This window comes from Peromyscus eremicus, chromosome 1 (genome assembly GCF_949786415.1).
Source record: "Peromyscus eremicus chromosome 1, PerEre_H2_v1, whole genome shotgun sequence".
In the NCBI taxonomy this organism is placed as follows: Eukaryota; Metazoa; Chordata; class Mammalia; order Rodentia; family Cricetidae; genus Peromyscus; species Peromyscus eremicus.
In genome coordinates, this window is record NC_081416.1 from 36,594,701 (window position 1) to 36,615,816 (window position 21,116).

The window sequence follows — 21,116 nt, forward strand, 5'->3', positions numbered from 1 at the left end:
CATCAGTCTGTGAGGGCCACAAAAGGTTGTCAGGCTAATGAAGAGCTAATTAGACTCACGGAGGGCCACAGACTCCAAACCTACTTCCCTTCCTTCGTGTGTGGCTGCCTGCATGCCTAGGCTGAGTCCCGGTCATCTGACCAAGGTATGACATTTACCACCGCCCGAGTTCACCTTCCCCCACAGCGCACACACCTGCTCTCTGAGAGATCCCCCGGTCTCCGCTCCCCCATAGGAATACATAAACAGAACATACCCAGGAAAAAGAGAGAAAGCAGCAGGGCAGCGAAACTGGGGACCAAGAAGGAAGAAAATGGATGCTGGAAGGGATTCAGAGTGTCTTAACACACGGACAGTTTACAGGTGATTTCAGTCTGTGATGCTGGGAAGGAAGGGGAGCTGGTCCACGAGGCTTCCCACAGTCAAGTTAGCGAACAGGAGGAGCAGAAGGCTACTGTCTAATGAGAACAGTTTTGGTGTGAGAAGTCCTGGAGATGGATGGTGGTGAGAGTTGAATACGCCAAATAAAGAGTTAATAAGGGACTGGAGAGATGGCTCAGTGGGTAAAGTACTTGTTACACAAGTATGAAGACCTGAGTTCAGATCCCCAGAAGGCGCGTAAAGCTGGGCACAGCAGCAACATGTATAATCCCAGTGTTCCCACAGTATGACAGGGGAGGAAGGCAGTGGAGTCCCCAGAAGCTCACAGGGCCAGCTAGCCCGGCGTAATCAGGGACAAACAAGAGGCCCCGCCTCAAACAAGATGGAAGTACCCACCAACACCCGAAGTTGTCCTCTGGCACACACCAGGGTATGCACACCGTGACACATGGGACATACGCACACAAAAATCGAAATTAATTATAGTAGCACAGCTTAAATTGCAGTGTAGTTTGTGATAAGAGACTTTAAGTTATAAAATAAAAGTTAGTTAATAAAAGCAGAACGAAAAGGCATTCACAAGACCTAAAGAGAAGCATGAAGTTGAGAGGGTGAGCTGGAGGCTTCAGTTAGTGATAAACAGAATATGTGGTCCAAGGACTCCAGGGCAACTGAGACAGGCGAGGGAAACTGGTGATAGAGGAGGAAGTAGTCTCTGGCCTTCCACAGGTTTCCTGGTCCAACACCGGTAAGACTCCACCAGCTGAGCACAGCTACTGCCACCGTCCAGAAAAAGCTCTCCAACACCGGCAGGAAACTCCGGGTCCCTGTAACCAAACCTTTTCCAGAGATAACATGAAGGACAGCTGTCCATTTCACCAACTCTCAGGTCCTCAGAGAGACACAAGCTGGGTTTAGCACCTGCCATGCCTGCCAGGAGAAAGGCACCTTATCTGTTTTTATTATTATTATTATCATTATTATTATTGTCACTATGTCATAGGACTAGAAATCAACACAAGGCTTATACATGCACATGTTAAGTAAATGCTCCCCTACTGAGCTACAGCCTCAGTCCCTTTTTGGAAAAAAAAAATTAAAAACAGGACCTTGCTAAACTGCCAACGCTGGCCTAGAACTCCCTCACCATCATCCCTCGCCAGCTCCTCACTCTACCAAACAACTTCAAAACTGTAGGCCTATGCCACCAGACCTAGTTTATCTCTTTAAAGACTGAAGTGTGAATCTTTGCATTCTTTATACGCTGCTGGTGGGAACGTTATAGTGCATCTCTACAGAAAAGCCTAGCAAGTCTTCAAAACGTCAGGCATGGAGTTACCCTAAGACTCAGCAACTACTACCTGTGCACTCAAATACTCATAGCAGCACTGCTCTTAAGTGCTAAAATGTGTAAGCAGTACAGATGTCCATCAACTGATACACAGAAAAACAAAATGTAGGTAAAACCCATACAGTGGGATATCAAATAGAAATTAAAGGAATAAGAATAGATCCACGCTACAACATGGATAAGCCTTGTAAGTAACGGGCAAACGTATGGGAAAAGAAACACACAGTCACACATCTTATTTCATGACAATATATGAAATGTCCAAAATAAGCCAATCTGTGGAGACAAAAGTAAGTTAGTGGATACCCAGAAACTGGGGTAGGGAATGGATGGGGAGCACCCACTAATTAGACAGTTTGATTATTTCACCACCCTGTTAATTTATTTAAAATACGTAATTTATGCTTTAAATGAGTGAATTATATAGCACATGATTTTTTTCTTAATCTATTAAGAAATTAATTCGAGGAGCTAGAAAGATAGCCCAGCTGATGTGACATTTAGCTTAACTGTCACCTTGACAAAACCTAGAATCACCTGGGAAGAGAGTTTCTTTTCTTTTTAAATTTTATTTTATAATTTAATTTAATTTTACATATCAGCCATGAATTCCCTTGTTCTCTCCCGCCCCCCCCCTCCAGCCCCCCACCTTCCCCCCAGCCCACCCCCCATTCCCATCTCCTCCAGGGCAAAGACTCCCCTGGGGATTGAGTTCAACTTGGTAGATTCAGTCCAGGCAGGTCTAGTCCCCTCCTCCCAGGCTGAGCCAAGTGTCCCTGCATAAGCCCCAGGTTCCTAACAGCCAGCTCATGCACTGAGGACAGGTCCTGGTCCCACTGCCTAGAGCTCCAGGAGTCCAATTGGCAAGAAAGAGGAGGGTTTGTATGAGCGAGATTTGTTGAGACCAAGGTTGATCATCAGGCTTGGCAGCAAGTGCCTTTACCTGCTAAGTATCTCACCAGCCCTAAAATGTCAACCATTTAACAAATTTTTAAATTCTATGGAAAATACACAATGGAAGTCAGTGTTTTTACCCTGATGTCTGTAGGTGAGTCCATGGTCACTCGTGTTTTAAAACACAACTTAACACCACTTACTGATTCATTCTAGAAAGGTTTGCTGACTATTGACCATAAAGCCAGATACCATACCATGCATAGCAGCATAAAATGAGTGGATGCAATCCTTGCCCATAGGCTTTTTTTTTTTTTCACAGACAGGTATGAACCAGCTAAAATTCTTATATGTTTTATATATTGCCATAAAATTTACTTGTGACCTTCAATTCTGTATTTACATGTTTCATGACTTTAAAGGCAGAGTGACAGGCTACCATCTCTGTAGGTTATAGTTAGAACTGTACTAAAATACTACCCAGAGAATTCCCATGAAGGCAATACTGCTGTAGGATGGTCTGTATGTCAAATGTGTTGCTCTGATTGGTCAATAAATAAAACACTGATTGGCCAGTAGCCAGGCAGGAAGTATAGGCGGGACTAACAGAGAAGAGAATTGAGAAAACAGGAAGGCGGAAGGAGACACTGCCAGCCACCATGACAAGCAGCATGTGAAGATGCTGGTAAACCACGAGCCATGTGGCAAGGTATAGATTTATAGAAATGGATTAATTTAAGATGTAAGAACTAGATAGCTAGAAACCTGAGCCACTAGGCCAAACAGTTTAAATAATATAAGCGTCTGTGTGTTTATTTTATAAGTTGGCTGTCAGACTGCCAGGGCTTGGCGGGACCTGGACACAATACAGTTGTCAGATGTGACATGGAAGCAGACTGGCCCTAAACAAAAGCGACTGAGCCTGTTTACGGTTACAGGACCGTGAGATGGACACCACCATCTAGTGTTTTCTTTCAATTCAGCGTCCCAATCATTGCTTCCATTTAATGAACTTTGTTTTGGCGGAAAATTTGGAAACCTCTTTGACTCTGAAAGTAAAATTTGAGATTTTTTTTCTTGAAGGCTTTTAACTACTTAATATCGTTTCTGATTCCATTTTCTACTGAGAGTGGTCCTACATCCGTATAACATCTATCTTATTCAAATCTCCAATCTTTAAAGATGAGCTCCCTATCCAGTTTGTTTGAGTTGCTGTTACAGCCATCTGAATAAAATGCTTGCCTCCTTACCAAGTTGAAAAACTGCAGATAAAAAAATTGAAATGTTATTTTCAATTTCTGTAAAGTTAACAATGAAAACTACATTGTATAAAATAATGTAATGATGGATACACATCTGTTGAAATCCATAGGATGTATGGCACCATGAGTGGATCTGAACATGTATCATGGATCCTGGGTGATCGGGATGTCACGTCACGGTACAGGTTCATTAACAAGCCACTACTTCGACAGGAGATTCAGCTATCATGGGGAAGCCTATGTTTGTGAAGGGCCAAAGGATATATGAAAATCTCTATGCCATCCTCTCCATCTTGGGGCAAACATCAAACTACCCTTTAAGAAAAAGTCTATTTTTCTAAAGAAAGAAAAAGTGTAAATAATCCCTTGTCTTTACTCGCTAAATCACGAGCCCTTTCTGGAAAATGTGTACTGGTCACTCCATATTCACACAGCTATGGTTCAGGTCTGCTGTGCGCTCTCCAAGCCAGTGGCTGAAGAGAAGTGCAGAAGGGTCCTTTCTACACAGGCCCAGGGGGCCCAACTGGGAAAGGGGAGTAAATCCAGGCCACTGAGCTCCACACAAGCAGGAGTTGCCTGAGAGAGCCCCAGACAGTAGGGTGGAGCTTGATCTGGGGGAGGGTGAGTATGTGTGTGGATGGAAGTCCAGGCTGCTCCAGAAGGGAGAGCCCAGGAGAGATAACATTCAGGTCCTCACAAAGGCCATGCATGCAGAACCCAGTGCTCTACAATGCAGCCCTTCATCTGACAGCTGTGCAGTAAAGGAGAGGAGCCGAGCTGTGCAGGGTTCAGGGAATGCTGTGGGTAAAACAGTGTCCACAGACACAGGAGCAGGGCTGTGCAGGGCTCAGGGAATGTCGTGGGTAAAACAGTGTCCACAGACACAGGAGCAGAGCTGTGCAGGGCTCAGGGAATGTCGTGGGTAAAACAGTGTCCACAGACACAGGAGCAGAGCTGTGCAGGGCTCAGGGAATGTCGTGGGTAAAACAGTGTCCACAGACACAGGAGCAGAGCTATGCAGGGCTCAGGAGTGCTGTGGGTAAAACAGTGTCCACAGACACAGGAGGAGCCAAGCTGTGCAGGGCTCAGGGAATGTCGTGGGTAAAACAGTGTCCACAGACACAGGAGCAGAGCTGTGCAGGGTTCAGGGAATGTCGTGGGTAAAACAGTGTCCACAGACACAGGGGGAGCAGAGCTGTGCAGGGTTCAGGGAATGTCGTGGGTAAAACAGTGTCCACAGACACAGGGGGAGCAGAGCTGTGCAGGGTTCAGGGAATGTCGTGGGTAAAACAGTGTCCACAGACACAGGAGCAGAGCTGTGCAAGGCTCAGGGAATGCTGTGGGTAAAACAGTGTCCACAGACACAGGAGCAAAGCTGTGCAGGGCTCAGGGAATGCTGTGGGTAAAACAGTGTCCACAGACACAGGAGGTTAAAGGGAAAAGAAGCACTGGCTGAAAACTTTTAGGAAAAAATTTCAATTTACACTAAAATTCAAAAGATGAAATCATAGGGGGAAAATGCTAGATTAGTATTTTTAAGTCACTGTCCTTTAAAGCACCCCCCACCAAAATGTTCTTTCCCTGGGTGCATCAAAACCGGGGAAAGAGCTGTTTGCCAATCAGTGGTGTACTTGCTGGCATAAGAACCAATAACAAACAGGGAATTTATTCAAAGGGCTATTTTTACACTAATCTCCACCCGAAATAGCAAGAATCTTATAGCCATTCCTTGAGGGCCAGGTCATCCAGTCTTAGCCAGTCCTTGACTAACTGCGGAGATCATCTCCTGAGGTACATCCTGTCCTGTGTATAGGCCTCAGCTCCTCAGAGAAGCTCAGCCTGGTACACCAGTTCCTTTGAAGTGTCCTTAAAACTCAGCTGATAGCCTCGACAATAATTCTCCAGCTCTCTTACTCACATTTGGCATTTTAAGGAGCCAAAAGAAGATAACAGATTCAAGGACAAAAAAAAAAAAAAGTCGACTTCATTTCACCAAGCGAGAGGCCATGCAGACGCAAGAGTTTAGTTCCAGGCCCCCAGGGAGCCGGGCTGGCAGATTTTACTGCGCCAGTACCATGCCTACCACCTGTGTTGGTTACTAAAATCACTTCCAACTCTGCCCTCCCATATCTGTATAACGAAACACTAATCCATTAAGAATTCCAAGCTGTGGTCTGTTGGAGGGGCCCCTGGCAGTGAGACCAGGATCCATCCCTGGTGCATGAGCTGGTTTTTTTTGGAGCCCAGGTCCTATGGTGGGACACCTTACACAGCCTTGATGCAGGGGGAGGGGCTTGGCCCTGCCTCAACTGAATGTACCAGGCTCTGCTGACTCCCCATGGGAGGGCTTACCCTTTTGGAAGAGGGGATGGGGGATGGATCTGGGGAAGGGAAAGCTGGGAGGGTGGGGGTGGGAGAATGAGAGTGGGATCTGTGGTTGGTATGTAAAATGAATAAAAAATTTTCTTAAAAAAATAGTAATTCCAAACTGGGCTAGAAATATGGCTCAGTGATTAAGAGCACCTATGCTCTTGCAGAAGGAGAGCCAGAGTTCAGTTCCCACACCAGGAAGCTCACAATTGCCTGTGACTCCACCTCCAGTGGGGGGGGGGGGCGCGGCGTCAGATGCTTCTGGCCTCCTTGGGTTTCTGCACTCATATGCACCCCCATCCATATATATATATATATATATATATGTGTGTGTGTGTGTGTGTGTGTGTGTGTGTGTGTGTGTGTATGTGTGTGTGTATGTGTGTACATATATATACACACACTCATATATATACACATAAGTATGTGTATGTATACATACGTATACATAATTAAAAATAAAGTAAGTCTTGAAGAATTCCAAGCTGTAGTAAGTAAAAAGGCTATGTGTAAGCATTATACTCATGTATACAATAAGGGTCAATCTTTTACGTGCAGCAAGTTTACTGGAATGATGCATGGGAACTTCAGGCTGGACTCAAAGAACAATGATCTTTCCCTGAAGACATTTTTTTCAGTGTGTGTGTGTGTGTGTGTGTGTGTGTGTGTGTGTGTGTGTTTGAGTGCAAGTGCATGCATGCTACAGCTCGTGTGTGGAATCAGAGGACAATATTAAAGAATCAATTCTCTCCTTCCACTGTGGGTTCTGGGACTCGGGTCAGGCTCGCGTGGCAAGCCGTTTTAACCGTTAAGCTGTCTCACCAGACCACTACCTAACTAACACTTGCCTGCCTGAGCTAAAAGCCATTTCAAATGAATCTCTACAACATAAGCTACGTGTTTGCTAGTAGTATGCTACCTAAGAGGCTGGCTTTCCACGTGCTGCCTAAAAGCTTCGAGACTGTCTGTCTGCTTACTCTCTCTCCTCCCTCTTGACGCAGTAGTTTAAGAATTCTGCTCCCATCTCCATCTCCCTGATACTCGTATCCTGACTTGGTCCAGGAGTCATCAATTGCGACGCAAAAGTCTCAGGCAGTTTTGTGAAGGAGACCACTGAAGCTCCCCTCTGCGGAGTTGAACTGGCTGGTGGGGAGACTGTCCTCCCTGGGAAGGCAAAGTGAGCCTCCAGGTCACGTCTGGCCCCCACTTGGTGCCCAGTGAATGAGCACAACACACACGGGCCCAAACGTTCCTCTTCCCTTTGCTTGATGCTCTAAGATGCCAACAGGACCCTGAGGTTTGTCAGCTCCTGAGACAAAACGGGAATCGGGTTGGGGTCCTCCTTGGCCCTGACTCCTCTTCTGCTCCTTCCTGTAACTCCCACCACCACTTGAACAAACCCTGCCAGAGCTTCTCTGGTCCTATGAAGAGTCAAGTTCAGACACTATTCTAAGTATGTACTGTGTGCATCAAAGCCAACGAAAAACAGAGAACTGTTTTGGTTTGTGCCGTATTTTGTTTGTTTGGGTTTTTTTTGTTTGTTTGTTTTTGTTTTTTGAGACAGGGTTTCTCTGTGTAGTTTAGGTACCTATTCTCAATCTCACTCTGTAGACCAGGCTGGCCTCGAACTCACAGAGATCCGCCTGGCTCTGCCTCCCAAGTGCTGGGATTAAAGGCGTGTGCCGCCACCACCCAGCTGATATATATTTTTTAAGTATCAGTGCCAAAACTGTCAGAAAACAGTACTCTTCCTATAGAAATCAGATGTCAGACTGTCTTTTCCTAGGCTACTGACATGCAGTGATCCCACAACTCTCAAGAGAAGCAGAGCCTCATCCTGCAGCTCCCAGTCAGCACACAACCTAAACTGTAGCCTCAGTAGCTGGGGGATAAATGCATTACTGTACCTCCCATGCCCTTTATTCCTAGGGATGTACTCCCATCACCATACATTCGGGGCATTGGTACCTTCTCCTTTGTTTTTGTTTTTTTTTTGTTGTTGTTGTTTGTTTTGTTTTGTTTTTTGAGACAGGGTTTCTCTGTGTAGCTTTGCGCCTTTTCCTGGATCTCGCTCTGTAGACCAGGCTGGCCTCAAACTCACAAAGATCCACCTGCCTCTGCCTCCCGGGTGCTGGGATTAAAGGCGTGCACCACCACCGCCCGGCCACCTTCTCCTTTGTTAATTCAACCATCTGCAGTGACAGAGACACATACCTGCTTCCTGGAGGCATGCTTACCTTATCCTTTATAGCCAGGGCTCATGGGAAGACACCCCCGCAATACCAGGAACCCTCTCATTTTTTGAGAGAGGAAAAGAAGAAGCCCAGAGTACCTGAGCAACTACCGGCACGGGGCTGAGTCATGTTATCGCGATGGTTAAGCCCAGCAAACAGTGACTCATGAAAGCCTGATTACGGTGGCACACGGTGCAAGGTTGGGTTTCCTGGAGACGCAGCAGACCCTCAAGATATGCCGTGACTTGTAGTTATGCACAAGTAGTAGCTCCCCCTTACCCAGAGTTTCTTTGGCTGGGGTTTCACTTACCTGAGATCAAGAATGATCCGGAAGTATTAAATGGAAAGTTGCAGAAATAAATAAACCCTAAATTTTAAATGATTTTATTATAAATATGTTGTTACAATCACCCCAGTTATTAGCTGCTACTAATATCTTGCTATACCTAATTTACAAACTAAACTTTGTCACAAATACGTAGATACAGGAAAACACAATCTGAGTTTATGTGTGAGCATATGTATGTGCCTGTGTGTTTCCGTATGAGCGTGTGTAAATGCGTGTATGTGCGTACCTGTGTGATTGTGTTTATGTGTCTGTATGTGTGCAGGTGTATCTGTATCTAACAGTGTGTTTGAATGTGTGAATAGTATATGTATAGTGTATCTGTATGTGTGTACGAATGTGTGTATAGGTGTGTGAGCCTCTTTTTGTATGTATGGTATATGAGTGTGTATGTGTTTTTGTTTATACGTATATGTATTTGTGTCTGTATATGTGTGCATGTGCATATGTATGTATGTCTATACATGTGCGCCTACAGATGTGCTTGTATGCATATGTCTGTATGTGTATTTGTATGTGCTTATGTACCTTGTCTGTATGTATGTGTGTATACTGTGTGTATCTATGTGCCTGTGTGTGTGGTGATTCAGTACTGTCTTCAGCTTCAAGCCTTCACCTGGGTTTTGAAATCTATGCCCCACAGATGGGAGCACTTCTTATTGACAAAAAGTCCTGAACTCAAAAGAACACTGGCAGGTTTCTTAAGTACTCCTGTGTTCCAAACCAACACCATCAACTTTTTATGATTTGTTTTCTATTTATTATGTGAGTGTGTGTGTGTGTGTGTGTGTGTGTGTGTGTGTAAATGCCACATGCGTAGGGGCCATGGACACCAGAAAGGGGTATTGGATCTTCTGGAGCTGGAGTTACAGGTAGGGGTGAGCTGGCTGGGAACTGAACCTGAGTCCTCTGGAAGAGCAGCAAGTGCTCTTAACTCTCAAACCCCACTACCAACTATTTGAAGGACAGAAACACATTATTCGTTGTGGTAGTCCTAGGCCATATGTGGCTACTGAGAACTTGAACTGTGGCCAGAGCATTGGAGAAACCCAATTTTCTCACTGTCTATCAGTAGAATAATCTTAAAGCACACATGGCTGGAGGCTTCCACCGTAGACACTGAGTGCTCACCTACCTGGTTCTTTGGGGTTGAGGGAGAACATTGGATTCTGAAGGCACAGGGACTGACTTAGACTTCCTAGTTCAATCAATTTAGCAGTCAATTCGCTCCTACCTCAGCTGTCAAGCATGTTACAAAGAATTACTATCCCTACCTCAAAGTGACTCTGGGAAGGCAGGGAGACGGATTTGCATACACACAGCCCCTGGAAGCACTCAGCACACAGGGAGAACACAAGCCGACCTACATGCCTCCCATGTTCCCTCTCATTATTCAAATGTGAAACCTAGAATTTGCCTTTTCAGACCCTTTCCCCTAAGGGAGGTAGTCCCTTGTTAGAGGAGAAGTCCAGCCCCAGGAAACAAGGACCCCAAGTTCCCACCCAGGAGGACCCCATAACGGACAGAGATGATCATGAACAACCTCATTTCTTCCCAGTGTTCTGTAGTTACAACTCTTGACACTGATAAACAGCAAGTCAAAGCTGTTTACACTTTGCTTCTAGAAGCCATGGGCATCCTGGGAAGCAGCCAAAGGCAAAGGGGGGGGGGCAGGAAATGTCAGGTGGAGCTCAGGAGGGTCCTGAGACTGTTTACATGGCTACCGCCCTCCTTCTTCCCTTATATGCGTCCCATGGGAACCCAAGCCCCCAGATTACCTGAGGCAGCAGAGGTGGGGGTGCTGGCCGGTGGAGGCTGGGCCGAGCTGCTGGACTCAGCCATCAGGCACGGGTTGCTGGCGTTATTCTCTCTCTTGACCAGCAGCTCAGCTGCACTGGGCAGCGGGATGGGGTGGCTGATGCCCAGCTCCTCTTCCTGGGCCTGCTGTCTTCTCAGGGCCACCTGGAAGCACAGGGCAGCCAGTCACCGTCCAGCAGAGCATACACTCAGCTGCAAAGTTCTGCTCAACTACTGTGGTTCGCCACATCTGTGAGGAAGGTCTAAGCGGCTCTCATTTCCGCCTTCTCCAGTCACCTGACTCCCTAGGTGTGCTGGCTAGTTTTACGTCAACTGGACACAAGCTAGAGTCACTGGAAAGGAGGGAGCCCCAACTGAGAAAATGCCTCAGTAAGGCTGGGCTACAGGGAAGCCTGCGGGGGGGGGGGGGGGGGGGGGGGGGGTGTATTTCCTTAATTAGTGATTGATGTGGGAGGGCCCAGTCCATTGTGAATGGGGCCACTCCTGGGCAGGTGGTCCTGGGTTCTTAAGAAAGCAGGCTGAGCAAGCCAGGGGAAAAGCAAGCCAGTAAACAGAATCCCTCCAGGGCCTCTGAATCAGCTTCTGCTTCCAGCTTCCTGCCCTGCTTGAGTTCTTGGCCTGGCTGCCTGCAATGGTGAACTACAATGTGAAAATGTAAGCCAAACAAACCCTTTCCTCCCCAACTTGCTTTTTGGTTATAGTGTTTCACTGCAGCAACAGAAACCCTAACTAAGACACTAGGTAACTAAAGTATGCCAAACTGGGAACACCGTAGAGTGGACTCAACACCCCAAAAAACCTCTGATGGGTTAGAAAGGAGAATGAAACCTTTCACTCCTTCATTTAACACACAGGGAAAAGGCCAGTGTACTGGGAAAAATCGGACAGTGAGTTCTGCTTAGACCCAAGTTCCTCACCACCTCTGAGAAAATGGAGGGACGCACACAAGCAGGCAACATCAAGACAAAATGTGCTAGACACCATGAGACGTACTGAGACGTCGTACACAGCAAGCCTACGGGAAAAGAATTCCCATCAAAATATCTTTAAAATGTTGGTAAGTGTTGTGCCATATGCCAGGAATCCCAGCATTCAGAAGGTTGAAGCAGGAGGATCAAGAGTTTGAGGCAAGCCTAGGCTACACAGCAAGATCCTATCTTGAAAAGAAAAATACCTTTAAAATGTAAGCATCCGCATAGGACAAGAAGAATCCTAGCAGCCGGACTGTGGGGGCACACACCTTTAATCCCAGCACACGGGAGGCAGAGGCAGGCGGATCTTTGTGAGTTCGAGGCCAGCCTGGTCTACAGAGCGAGATCCAGGACAGGCACCAAAACTACACAGAGAAACCCTGTCTGAAAAACCAAACCAAACCAAACCAAACCAAACAAAACAAAAAAAGGAAGGAGGAGGAAGGGGAGGAGGAGGAGGATCCTACCAGAGCTGTGAGGAATGGGGTGAGCAGGGTTTGAAAATGCCAAGGGAAGGGCAGAACAATCTGGAAGAAGAAGAGTGGGCAGGAAAGCCAGGGACTGCTCAGGTACCCCAGAAGAGCCCTGTTTCCCAAGGCAGGCTGGAGCTAAAGAGAGAGAAGGGGGCTGGAATGTGGAGCTTGAAGTCCCTGGAGTAGGTAAAGGCCTGAGGTGATTCAGGCAGGAAGGGGAGCTAGAACTGGAGACACAACCCTGCAGGCTTTTACTAAACCCTGTGTGGTCCTTATTCAATTTGTCTTTTAAATAACAATTTGGATCGCAAAAAGGCTGAAAGAAAATCAAGTGTTTTGTTTACTACATGTAACAAAAACAAAAGACTTTCTCTGGAAACTGACCATTGATGATATAACAAGAGAAGGTAAAGTATCGATACCCCAGAGGCCTAAAGTCAAGAGCAAAGGTGAAATCAAAATGGTAACTCAAAAGCAGGATTCCACAGGCTGGGAATGCAGCTCAGTGGTACTCACTTCAGGTGTGAAGCCCCAGGCTCAGTGGACAGAAGTTTAGAAAAAACAAAACCCCTAACTGGGCCAGAAGAGATATGGCTAGGTGGGTAAATGCTCTTACAGTAAATCTGTGGTTCCAAGTTCAATCCCACAACCCACATTAGAAGTGGGAAGAAGGACGCAACCTCACAAAATTGTCCTCTGCCCTCCACACCTGTACACTGTGCTCCCAAATTTTACAATCCACAACTATAATAAACATATTTTAAAAACTACTGTCCAAACTTAACTGATCAATGTAGGTAGGAAGTTTTTGCTCATAATCACAGAAAGCTCTGACTTTGAATGTGAGACCTTAAATAAGCACTTATAGCTTGTCTTGGGGTTTGTTGTGAGGTTTTGTTGTTTTGTTTTTTTACATTGACCAAGAGGCTTAGAAACAGAGCAGCAATAACTTAGACAAGAAACTGCTGCCCCTGCAGACCTCTGAAGTGTATCAAGACACTCCTACACAAACCCCATGATGCCCTAGCATACCCCAAATGCACAGCTTAGCTATGCCATGAACCATAATACCTTCTCTGTTAGGAAATGCTTATTCAACTGATTAAAGATGCAACTGTTTTCAACTTACGTTTAATATCTGTTTCAAATTATTTACAAGTGAGCAAAACCCAACTGTTATCTAGATTTTTAAGAATTTGTCTTGCATAGTACCATACTCCTGGTGCAGAAAGTCCTAATACCCCATTCTGTATGAAATTTTGAATTGCTTTTGTTTGTTTGTTTGTTTTTAACTCGGCTTTTAACGACCTCAAAATTAGCCCCCTAATCAAGGTGATTCAATATTAATATCTCCATTAGAATAAATATTTTATTCCTTTGAGGAAACTCCTTCCAACTATAGTCTTCACACCAAACACACCATCATTTTTACCTACAAGTATAATTTAGTAGTTCTTACGTTTCATAATCTCATTGTGATGCTTTTCAATGTAATATGGAGCATATTCTTTTCACTCATTACAGACTAAGCTAAAATGGCTTTTAAGAAACAAAAAAAACCTTTTTCTTTAACTTCGCAATATGTGAAGCCAAAGTATATATAATTTAAGGCATTTTAAAAATATGACGCCCATCGGGGTGTATAATCTTTAAGGTTTGTGTAGCTCTGTTCAACTTTCTCATCCACATCACTTTCAAAAGATGTTCTTAACCAAAAGTAGTTCGTCTTTAGCAAACATTTCCTTGGTATCTTTTCATTTTAAATAACCTGCTTGAAGATGAAACAACATTTAGGGGGAAAGAATGTATATTATTGCTTTCTAAAAATCCTTTAGGATACCGACATTTATTTCCGTCAAGATGCTAAATTACTAGCCTGCTGTTCAAGCTATTAAAAAAAAAACAAAACACGAATGGTCTACAGGGCTTCAAGCTGGCATCTTCCCGCTGCACCTGTAATTTTTTTTTCTTTAATTTTTAAGCATGACTAAAACACTTTCAAAGTAATCTGAACTGGGATAACTTGGGTCGGGACTACAAGTTTGTAAATGCTCGCGTTTTCAGACCGCTCAAAATGGCTGAGGCGCTTGCCCGGGTCCGCGGGGCGAACCCGGAAAGTGCGCCAACCGCGGCGCGAACACGCTGCGCTCCCGCCCACCCCCAAGGACTTTTCCAGAAAGCCCGAGGAGCAGCACATTCCCGCGCCACCAGGGTGAAAACTGGTTCCCGCGCCACCCTTCCGCCTGCCGGGCCGCTTAAGCGGGATGCCAAGGCAGGGAGCCCTGGAGAGCGAATCCCGCTACTCTCTGTGTAACGTGGGGTTCGGGGCTATGGGGAGTCCCCCCCAGAGGGGCGAACCCCTCAACATACAGCTTGGAACTGGAGTTCAAAGCCGGCAGCCCTCCCCAGTGGAGCAAACCACACCAGTTTGCAAGCAACGTCTGGATCTCGGGAAGTCCGCACGGACGCCCCAACATCCCTGGTCTAATGAGTCTGGGAACCTCGCCACTCTGCTCACAGAGCGCCCTTAGAGACCCCGGGGCCCAAGTGCGTGGCGAACCCCGAAATTCAGCTGGAAGACGGGGTCAGGAGGGAGGGAACGCCGAGCGGAGTTCCACTCGGCTCCCGAGGGCGAGAGTGCACGTGTGCGGCCCGAATCCGGCATCCCCGCCGGGAGCCCCGGGAATCCGCGGGGTTCAAGTAGAGAGAAGCCCCTTTTTTCCTGGGCCAGTAGGGTCCCCGACTCTCCACCGCCCCCCACCCCCGGCGGCGTCTGGAAGCCGCGGCCCGCCTCTAGCGCGCGTCCGTCGGTGCCCCCCCCCCCCCCCCCCGCGACTTCGCTCGCAGACGGCTGCGCCCCTCGGGTTCCCCGGGAGCCCGCACTCACCTGCGCCGCCATCACGCGTTGTCGCTCGGCAATCAGGCTACACTTCTTGCACTGGCAGTCCCGCCACATGCAGAAGCGCTTGTGGCCCTTGAGCGGCGACGCGTAGCCGTGGTTCCTGCAGCGAGCGCACTTGGGCAGCCTCGGGGACTTCTTGCTTCCAGAGCCCAGGCCCGACGGCCCGGAGCCCGAGGCGCCTCCGCTGCCCCCCGCGCCGGAGCCCCCGGCCGCTCCCGCCATCGCCCCGGCCGCTTTACCGTAGCCGCCGGCTTTGCCCTGCGGCGGGGCCCCCGGAGCGTGCGGGACCTCCGCCGTCGGTGTAGAGGGCTTGCTGAATGAGTCGTCGTTAGGCATCGAGCTGCGTCTCCTGCTCGCGGATCCACCCAACAAGGCCGCTTAGCTCCCTAGAAGGAGTCCAGGAGGCGGGTGCACCGCAGATGGACGTGCAGTCCAAATGAAGAGCTCGAGAAGTGGGTGGGGGGTTGTACCTTTTTTTTTTTCTTTTGGCGCGCTTCGCGCAGGACTTTTGGATACTTTTCAGAACCCTCCGAGGATTGCGTGGGCGGGAGACGGCGCTGCTCGGCGTAGCCACGCCCACTGTCCCCCGACTCCGTCCACTGCGCTCCTTCTGTGTGCAAACTTGCACCAGCTGCACCCAACAGCGATGCTGCAAAATTGCTACAAATCACAGGCGTCAGAGCACCAGCACGAGCTCCCTCTGAGCTCCTTGCTCCCAGGAATGGAGCTGAGCGGCGCTCATTCCCGGGAGGAGGTGCAGACCACCCTGTGTGGTCGACTTCGGCTCACCGCTAGCCCCCAGGGAGGCCCATTGGTTAAGAGGGGCTGGCAGCCGTTTTCTTCCCCTCACCCCACTCCCACCCTCCCGTAAGATTGAGACACGAGCCTGGAAAGTCTAAGAAAAGCCGGTTCTATGTTTATGTCAAATAAAGACCCTCAGTGCATGGGTCTCAAGCACCTCAAAAGTTAAAGGCTGGGGCTTTCTGCCTCCCACCTTCCTCCTACACCCCTGTTAATTTGTTTGCAGGATTTCTACTACCTGGCTCCAGACAGATAAATGTCACACCAGCTCTTTTAGCTCTAGCCTTCATTGCTTCTGGTGTAGATAGCTTCTGCCTTTGAAGCAGCTTCATTTAGAACTTCACAGGCATACGGACCTCTGGCATTTAAAATCTGAATTTGGCCAGGCAAGGTGGCTCAGGCCTGTCACCTTTGCACCTGGAAGGCTGAAGCAGAAAAATCACCATGAGCTCAAGGCCAGTCTAGGCCATATAATGAGTCCCTGGCCATTTAGAGTTATAGAGACCCTGTCTTAAAATAAATAAATAGATAAATAAATGGGGGGCACAAGTACAGTGACCTGAATTTGTGATTCCCACACCCTGGCAGAAACTAAAGGATCCCTAAGTTTGAGATCAGCCTGGGCTAAGTAAAGAGATCCTGCATCCAAAATTTAAAAAAAAAAAAAAAAAACCTGAATCTGGGAAGTGGATTGTGCAAATGGAGACATTCTCAAAACTCATACCACGCTAAGATCTGCTAGTTTTGGGGGTTGTTGTTGTTGTTGTTGTTGTGTGTGTGTGTGTGGTTTTTCGAGACAGGGTTCTCTGTGTAGTCCTGGTTGTCCTGGAACTTGTACTTTAGACCAAGCTGGCCTCAGAGATCCACTTGCTTCTGTCTCCTGAGTGCTGAACAATTAAAGGCATGCACCACCACCTCCCTGCTTAAGATCTGCTATTTTATTGTATGGAAATGTGCCCCAAAAAAACAAATGAAACTCACCAACTCCATCGTTTTTGGAGCTTTTCTAGGTTCCCCTGTCTGCTCTCCACTAGGGCCTTCTGTCTTCTGTCTGCAAACGCACAGCAAACCCGCCCTGGAGGTGTGCTCATCGGTTCTCCACAGCCCTGTATCTCTCCAAGCCAGCACATCACGTTAAATCTGAATCTCTAGCCTAGCATGATGGCTAATATCTGTTAACTCTGCAACTGGGGAGGGGGAGGGGCTGAGATGGGAGAAGTGAGTTACAGTTCAGCCTGAGCTACATGCAAAATGAAATCCAGTACAGCCCCCTTCCCCCACCTCCCAAAAAAACTCTGAGTCTCTGCAGGAGCCTCCATCTGAGCTATTTCTTTAGTCTTACAGTGCCCTGTTCCGCCCCAGGGCCTTGCAGTGCCTGGGTACTGTTTTCTATGTGAAAAAAACAGAAGTTGAAGACCTTGGTTTTCTTTGCGTTTCTTAGCCTCTGACAGCCTCCAGCTTGGAGCTCTCCCTGACCCTGTACAGTGTCTCATTTTTAGGCTTGCGACTGCGCTTGTCCTGTTAGAAAGCCATCATTACATCCCTCCACTCCTCTTGCATCTCACCGGGGTCAACACTTGCCTTCCACGTTAGGGCTGTTTTCCCAAAGGAGTACAGCCAGCCTACTTGGCTTCCCATGGAAAAAGGTTCCCCAGTGGCCCTGCCTTCTTAGTTTGGCATGGTCAGGGCACCCACCTCTGAAATCCCCCTAATGTGCCTCTCTCGTTCCAATTCCCAAGCCTTTGCCTTCTGTGTGGATTTTTTCCATTAGCGTTCACTGTCTGAAAAAAATATCTTCAAAAGAAGCTCCTAGCTTTACGAAGGACTGTACAGGAGATGCCCGGGAAACTCCATTTCAGAAAGAAGGGGTCCTGATGCAACCATTCACTCATCTTAGAACCTCTTAAGTGGTGACCATTATTGTCATTCAGGGATAACCCAATCCTGTAAAAGTCTCTCACTGAAATATCCATGGCAGCCAGGCCTGACAGCACAGGCCTCTAATTCCAGCTACTCTGAAGGCTGAAGCAGGAAGATTTCAAATTCGAGGTTGGCCTCAGCCACAGAATGAATTCAAAATGAATCTAGGCAATTTAGTGAAATTCTGTCTTATTAAAAAGTGAAAAGACAGCTGGGAGCTGGATGTGGTGGCAGACACCTTGAGTCTGCCTTTAATTTGGAGTCAGAGGCAGACACACCTCTGAGAGTTCAAGGCCATAGGGTCTACACAGCAAGTTCCAGCTTATCTGGAGCTATAGAATGAGACCGTGGGGGATGAAACTAGACATGTAATTCAGTAGTGGAGTGCTTGTCTTTCAACCCGAGGCTCAATCCTCAATACCACAAAATTAACTAACTAATTAATTAATTAAAAGCACATGCCAACTGTTATTAGCCACTCTTTATTCACTTTCATAAACCGCAGCTGAATCGTCACCGAGGCCCTGTCCAGCTTTAGACATTGAAATAGACATGAGCAGAAGCATCTTCCATGAAAACCCAGAGTGTGAGGGCTCTGTGATGGGGTGACTTAACTCTGCATGACTCAGAACAGGAACACATCCTGGGCCTTGACATTTAGAAGGCTGTGAGGAAACTAATGACTAAGAGCCACAGACAGGAGAGTCTCTAACTATACCTCAGTACCAGGATGCTTTCCTAATATGGGCTCAACTCCCAGTGCAGAAAAGAAAATAGGCCTCAAGAATCAACAGTCCTACTTGATCTATTTATTTGTGCATTAAAAAAAAACTGTTCGTCAGGCAAGTGTACTACCACTGCAGTACCTCCTCAGCCCTTTCTCATATTTAAATTTTAAAAAATTTAAATTTTTAAAAAAAAAAAATTTAAACAGTCTCAGTACAATGCCCAGGCTGACCTTGAACTCTCTCTGCAGCCCAAGAAAACCTTGAATTTTTGATCCTCCTGCCTCAGCCTTCCCAAAGCAGAGATTATAGGCCTGTACAGTAATCCCACAGGTCAAGCTCTTACTAATATTTTGAAAATCCTGGCCTTCTTGTCTCCTTTCTTTCCCAGAATACCAAAGCCCAAAAGAGATGTCACAGATCTGTACATAATGATGCAGAGATATGTCCATAACACATTAGCAAGAGGAGGCAGTTTTAAAATGTGTCTTTAAAAGTAGCTAAAACAGAACTGGGATAAAACTTCTTAGTTATGACATTTTAAAAACAGAATACAATAATTGATAATTGGGCTTCATCAAAATTTAAAATTGTTGTGCTTCAAACACTACCATTTAAAATGTAAAAAGATAATAAATAGAAAGGTAAAACAGACTGAAAGAAAATATTTAGAAATTATGTCTGGTAAAGAACTTGCATCTGAAATATGTAAAGAACTATTTTGATTCAATAATTTAAAATGGAAGTGGGGCTCAGTGGCAGAATTTCTGCTTAGCGTGCTGGAAACCCTGAGTTTGATTCCCAGTAAAACACACACACACACACACACACACACACACACACACACACAGCCAATAGGCACATGGAAAACTGTTTGGTACCATTGAATGTAGATCAAATGTAGATCAAAACTTCAGTGAGCCATCCCCTCGTTCCTACTAGGATATCTGTGATTTTAAAACACAGACACAGCCTGGAGAGATGACTCAGTGGTTAAGAGCACTGGCTGCTCTGGCAGAGGATCTGGATTTGGTTCCCAGCACTCACATGTTGGCTCACAACTATCTGTAATTTCAGTTTCAGGGGATCTGATGCCCTCTTCTGACTTACATTGGCACCAGGCACACAGGTAGTACATATACATATATATATATATACACACAAAACACTCATATACATAAATTTTTTAAAACTGAAAATAAAAACACAGACAAAAACAGGTATAGTGACATATACTTATAAATCCAGGTGTTCAGAGTAGCCTGGGTAAATAGTGAGACCCAGTCTCAAAAATGTTTTTTTTCAATGACGGCTAAAAAAAACTAAACCACAGTCAACAGCAGATATGGAGAAACTAGGGCTCTTATAGATTGCTAACAAGAATTTAAAATAGTACAGCCACTTTGAAATTTTTACTATCTGACCCAGGAAAAATAAAAATACGAAAATGCAGAGCAGTATTATTCACTTGAAACAATTCAAAAGATCTGTAGACAGAATTTGCTGTATTTATATGAAATATTAATTTACTCAGCAATCAAAAAGAATGACACACTGATAAATGTTCCAGCATGGGTGAGCCTTAAGAATGTTACTCTAAGCCGGGTGGTGGTGGCGCACGCCTTCAATCCCAGCACTCGGGAGGCAGAGGCAGTCGGATCTTTGTGAGTTCGAGGCCAGCCTGGTCTACAGAGCGAGATCCAGGAAAGGCTCCAAAACTACACAGAGAAATCCTGTCTCAGGAAAAAAAAAAAGAATGTTACTCTAACTGAGGCAGCAATAACAGAGCTTGCATGGGTCTGCACTAGGTCCTCTGCAAATATGTTATGGTTGTTAGCTTGGTGTTTTTGTGGGACTCCTAACAGTGGGAGTGGAGTGTCTCTGACTCTTTTGCCTGCTCATGGGACCCTTTTCCTCCTGCTGGGTTGCCTCACCCAGCCCTGATATGAGAGTGTGCCTAGTTTTATTCTAATTGTTATGCTGTGTTCCTGGAGCTCCCAGCATGCATTGTATGAGAAAATAATAAAAAACAAAACAAAACAAATACACTCTGGGACTGGGGAGATGGCTGAATGGATAAGGTTCTTGTAGCACAAGCATAAGGATGGAAGTTCAGGTCCCCCAAACCCATGTAAATGCCAAGCAAGTATGATGGCTTACCTATAATATCATGAAGGCTTACCTGTAATATCATGACGGCTTACCTGTAATATCATGAAGGCTTACCTGTAATATCATGACGGCTTACCTGTAAGATCATATGATATCAACTCCTGAGGGACAGGATTGCCATAGACAAGATGACTAGACAAACTGAACAAGTGAGCTGGGTTGAATGGAGAGATTCTGTGTGTATGCCTGTCTGTGTGTGTGTGTGTGTGTGTGTGTGTGTGTGCGCGCGCGCGTGCGTGCGTGCGTGCGTGCGTGCGTGCGTGTGTGTGTGTGTGTGTGTGTGTGTGTGTTGGAAGAGGGATGGAGGAAGATCCCCAATGCCAACCTTGGGCCTCCACATGTGTGAACACACCTATCTATACACATTCACAAAAAAAAAAAAAACCCAACACATTATTATGAGTAAAAGAGACCAGATTTTATAAACCACTTATTTATATGAAATGTCCAGAGGAATAAATCAATACAGAAAGAAAAGAAACTAGCATAACTGAGG

At 46.3% G+C, this 21,116-nt stretch overlaps 1 protein-coding gene across 4 annotated transcripts in view; it reads right to left on the bottom strand.

The window, feature by feature from the left end:
• Positions 1 to 15,564, bottom strand: part of Dmrt1 (doublesex and mab-3 related transcription factor 1) — a 111,972-nt gene extending 96,408 nt beyond the window's left edge. The window contains exons 1-2 of one of the 4 annotated variants that reach the window (XM_059259446.1): positions 14,988 to 15,564; positions 10,617 to 10,800 (exon numbers count right to left, since the gene is read on the bottom strand). In XM_059259446.1, coding sequence (XP_059115429.1) covers positions 10,617 to 10,800; positions 14,988 to 15,338 — 535 coding nt within the window. In that variant the 5' untranslated portion in view covers positions 15,339 to 15,564. The remainder of the gene's footprint in view (positions 1 to 10,616; positions 10,801 to 14,987) is intronic. The other 3 variants (XM_059259454.1, XM_059259451.1, XM_059259461.1) reach the window with 3 other exon arrangements.
• Positions 15,565 to 21,116: the final 5,552 nt, after the last annotated feature.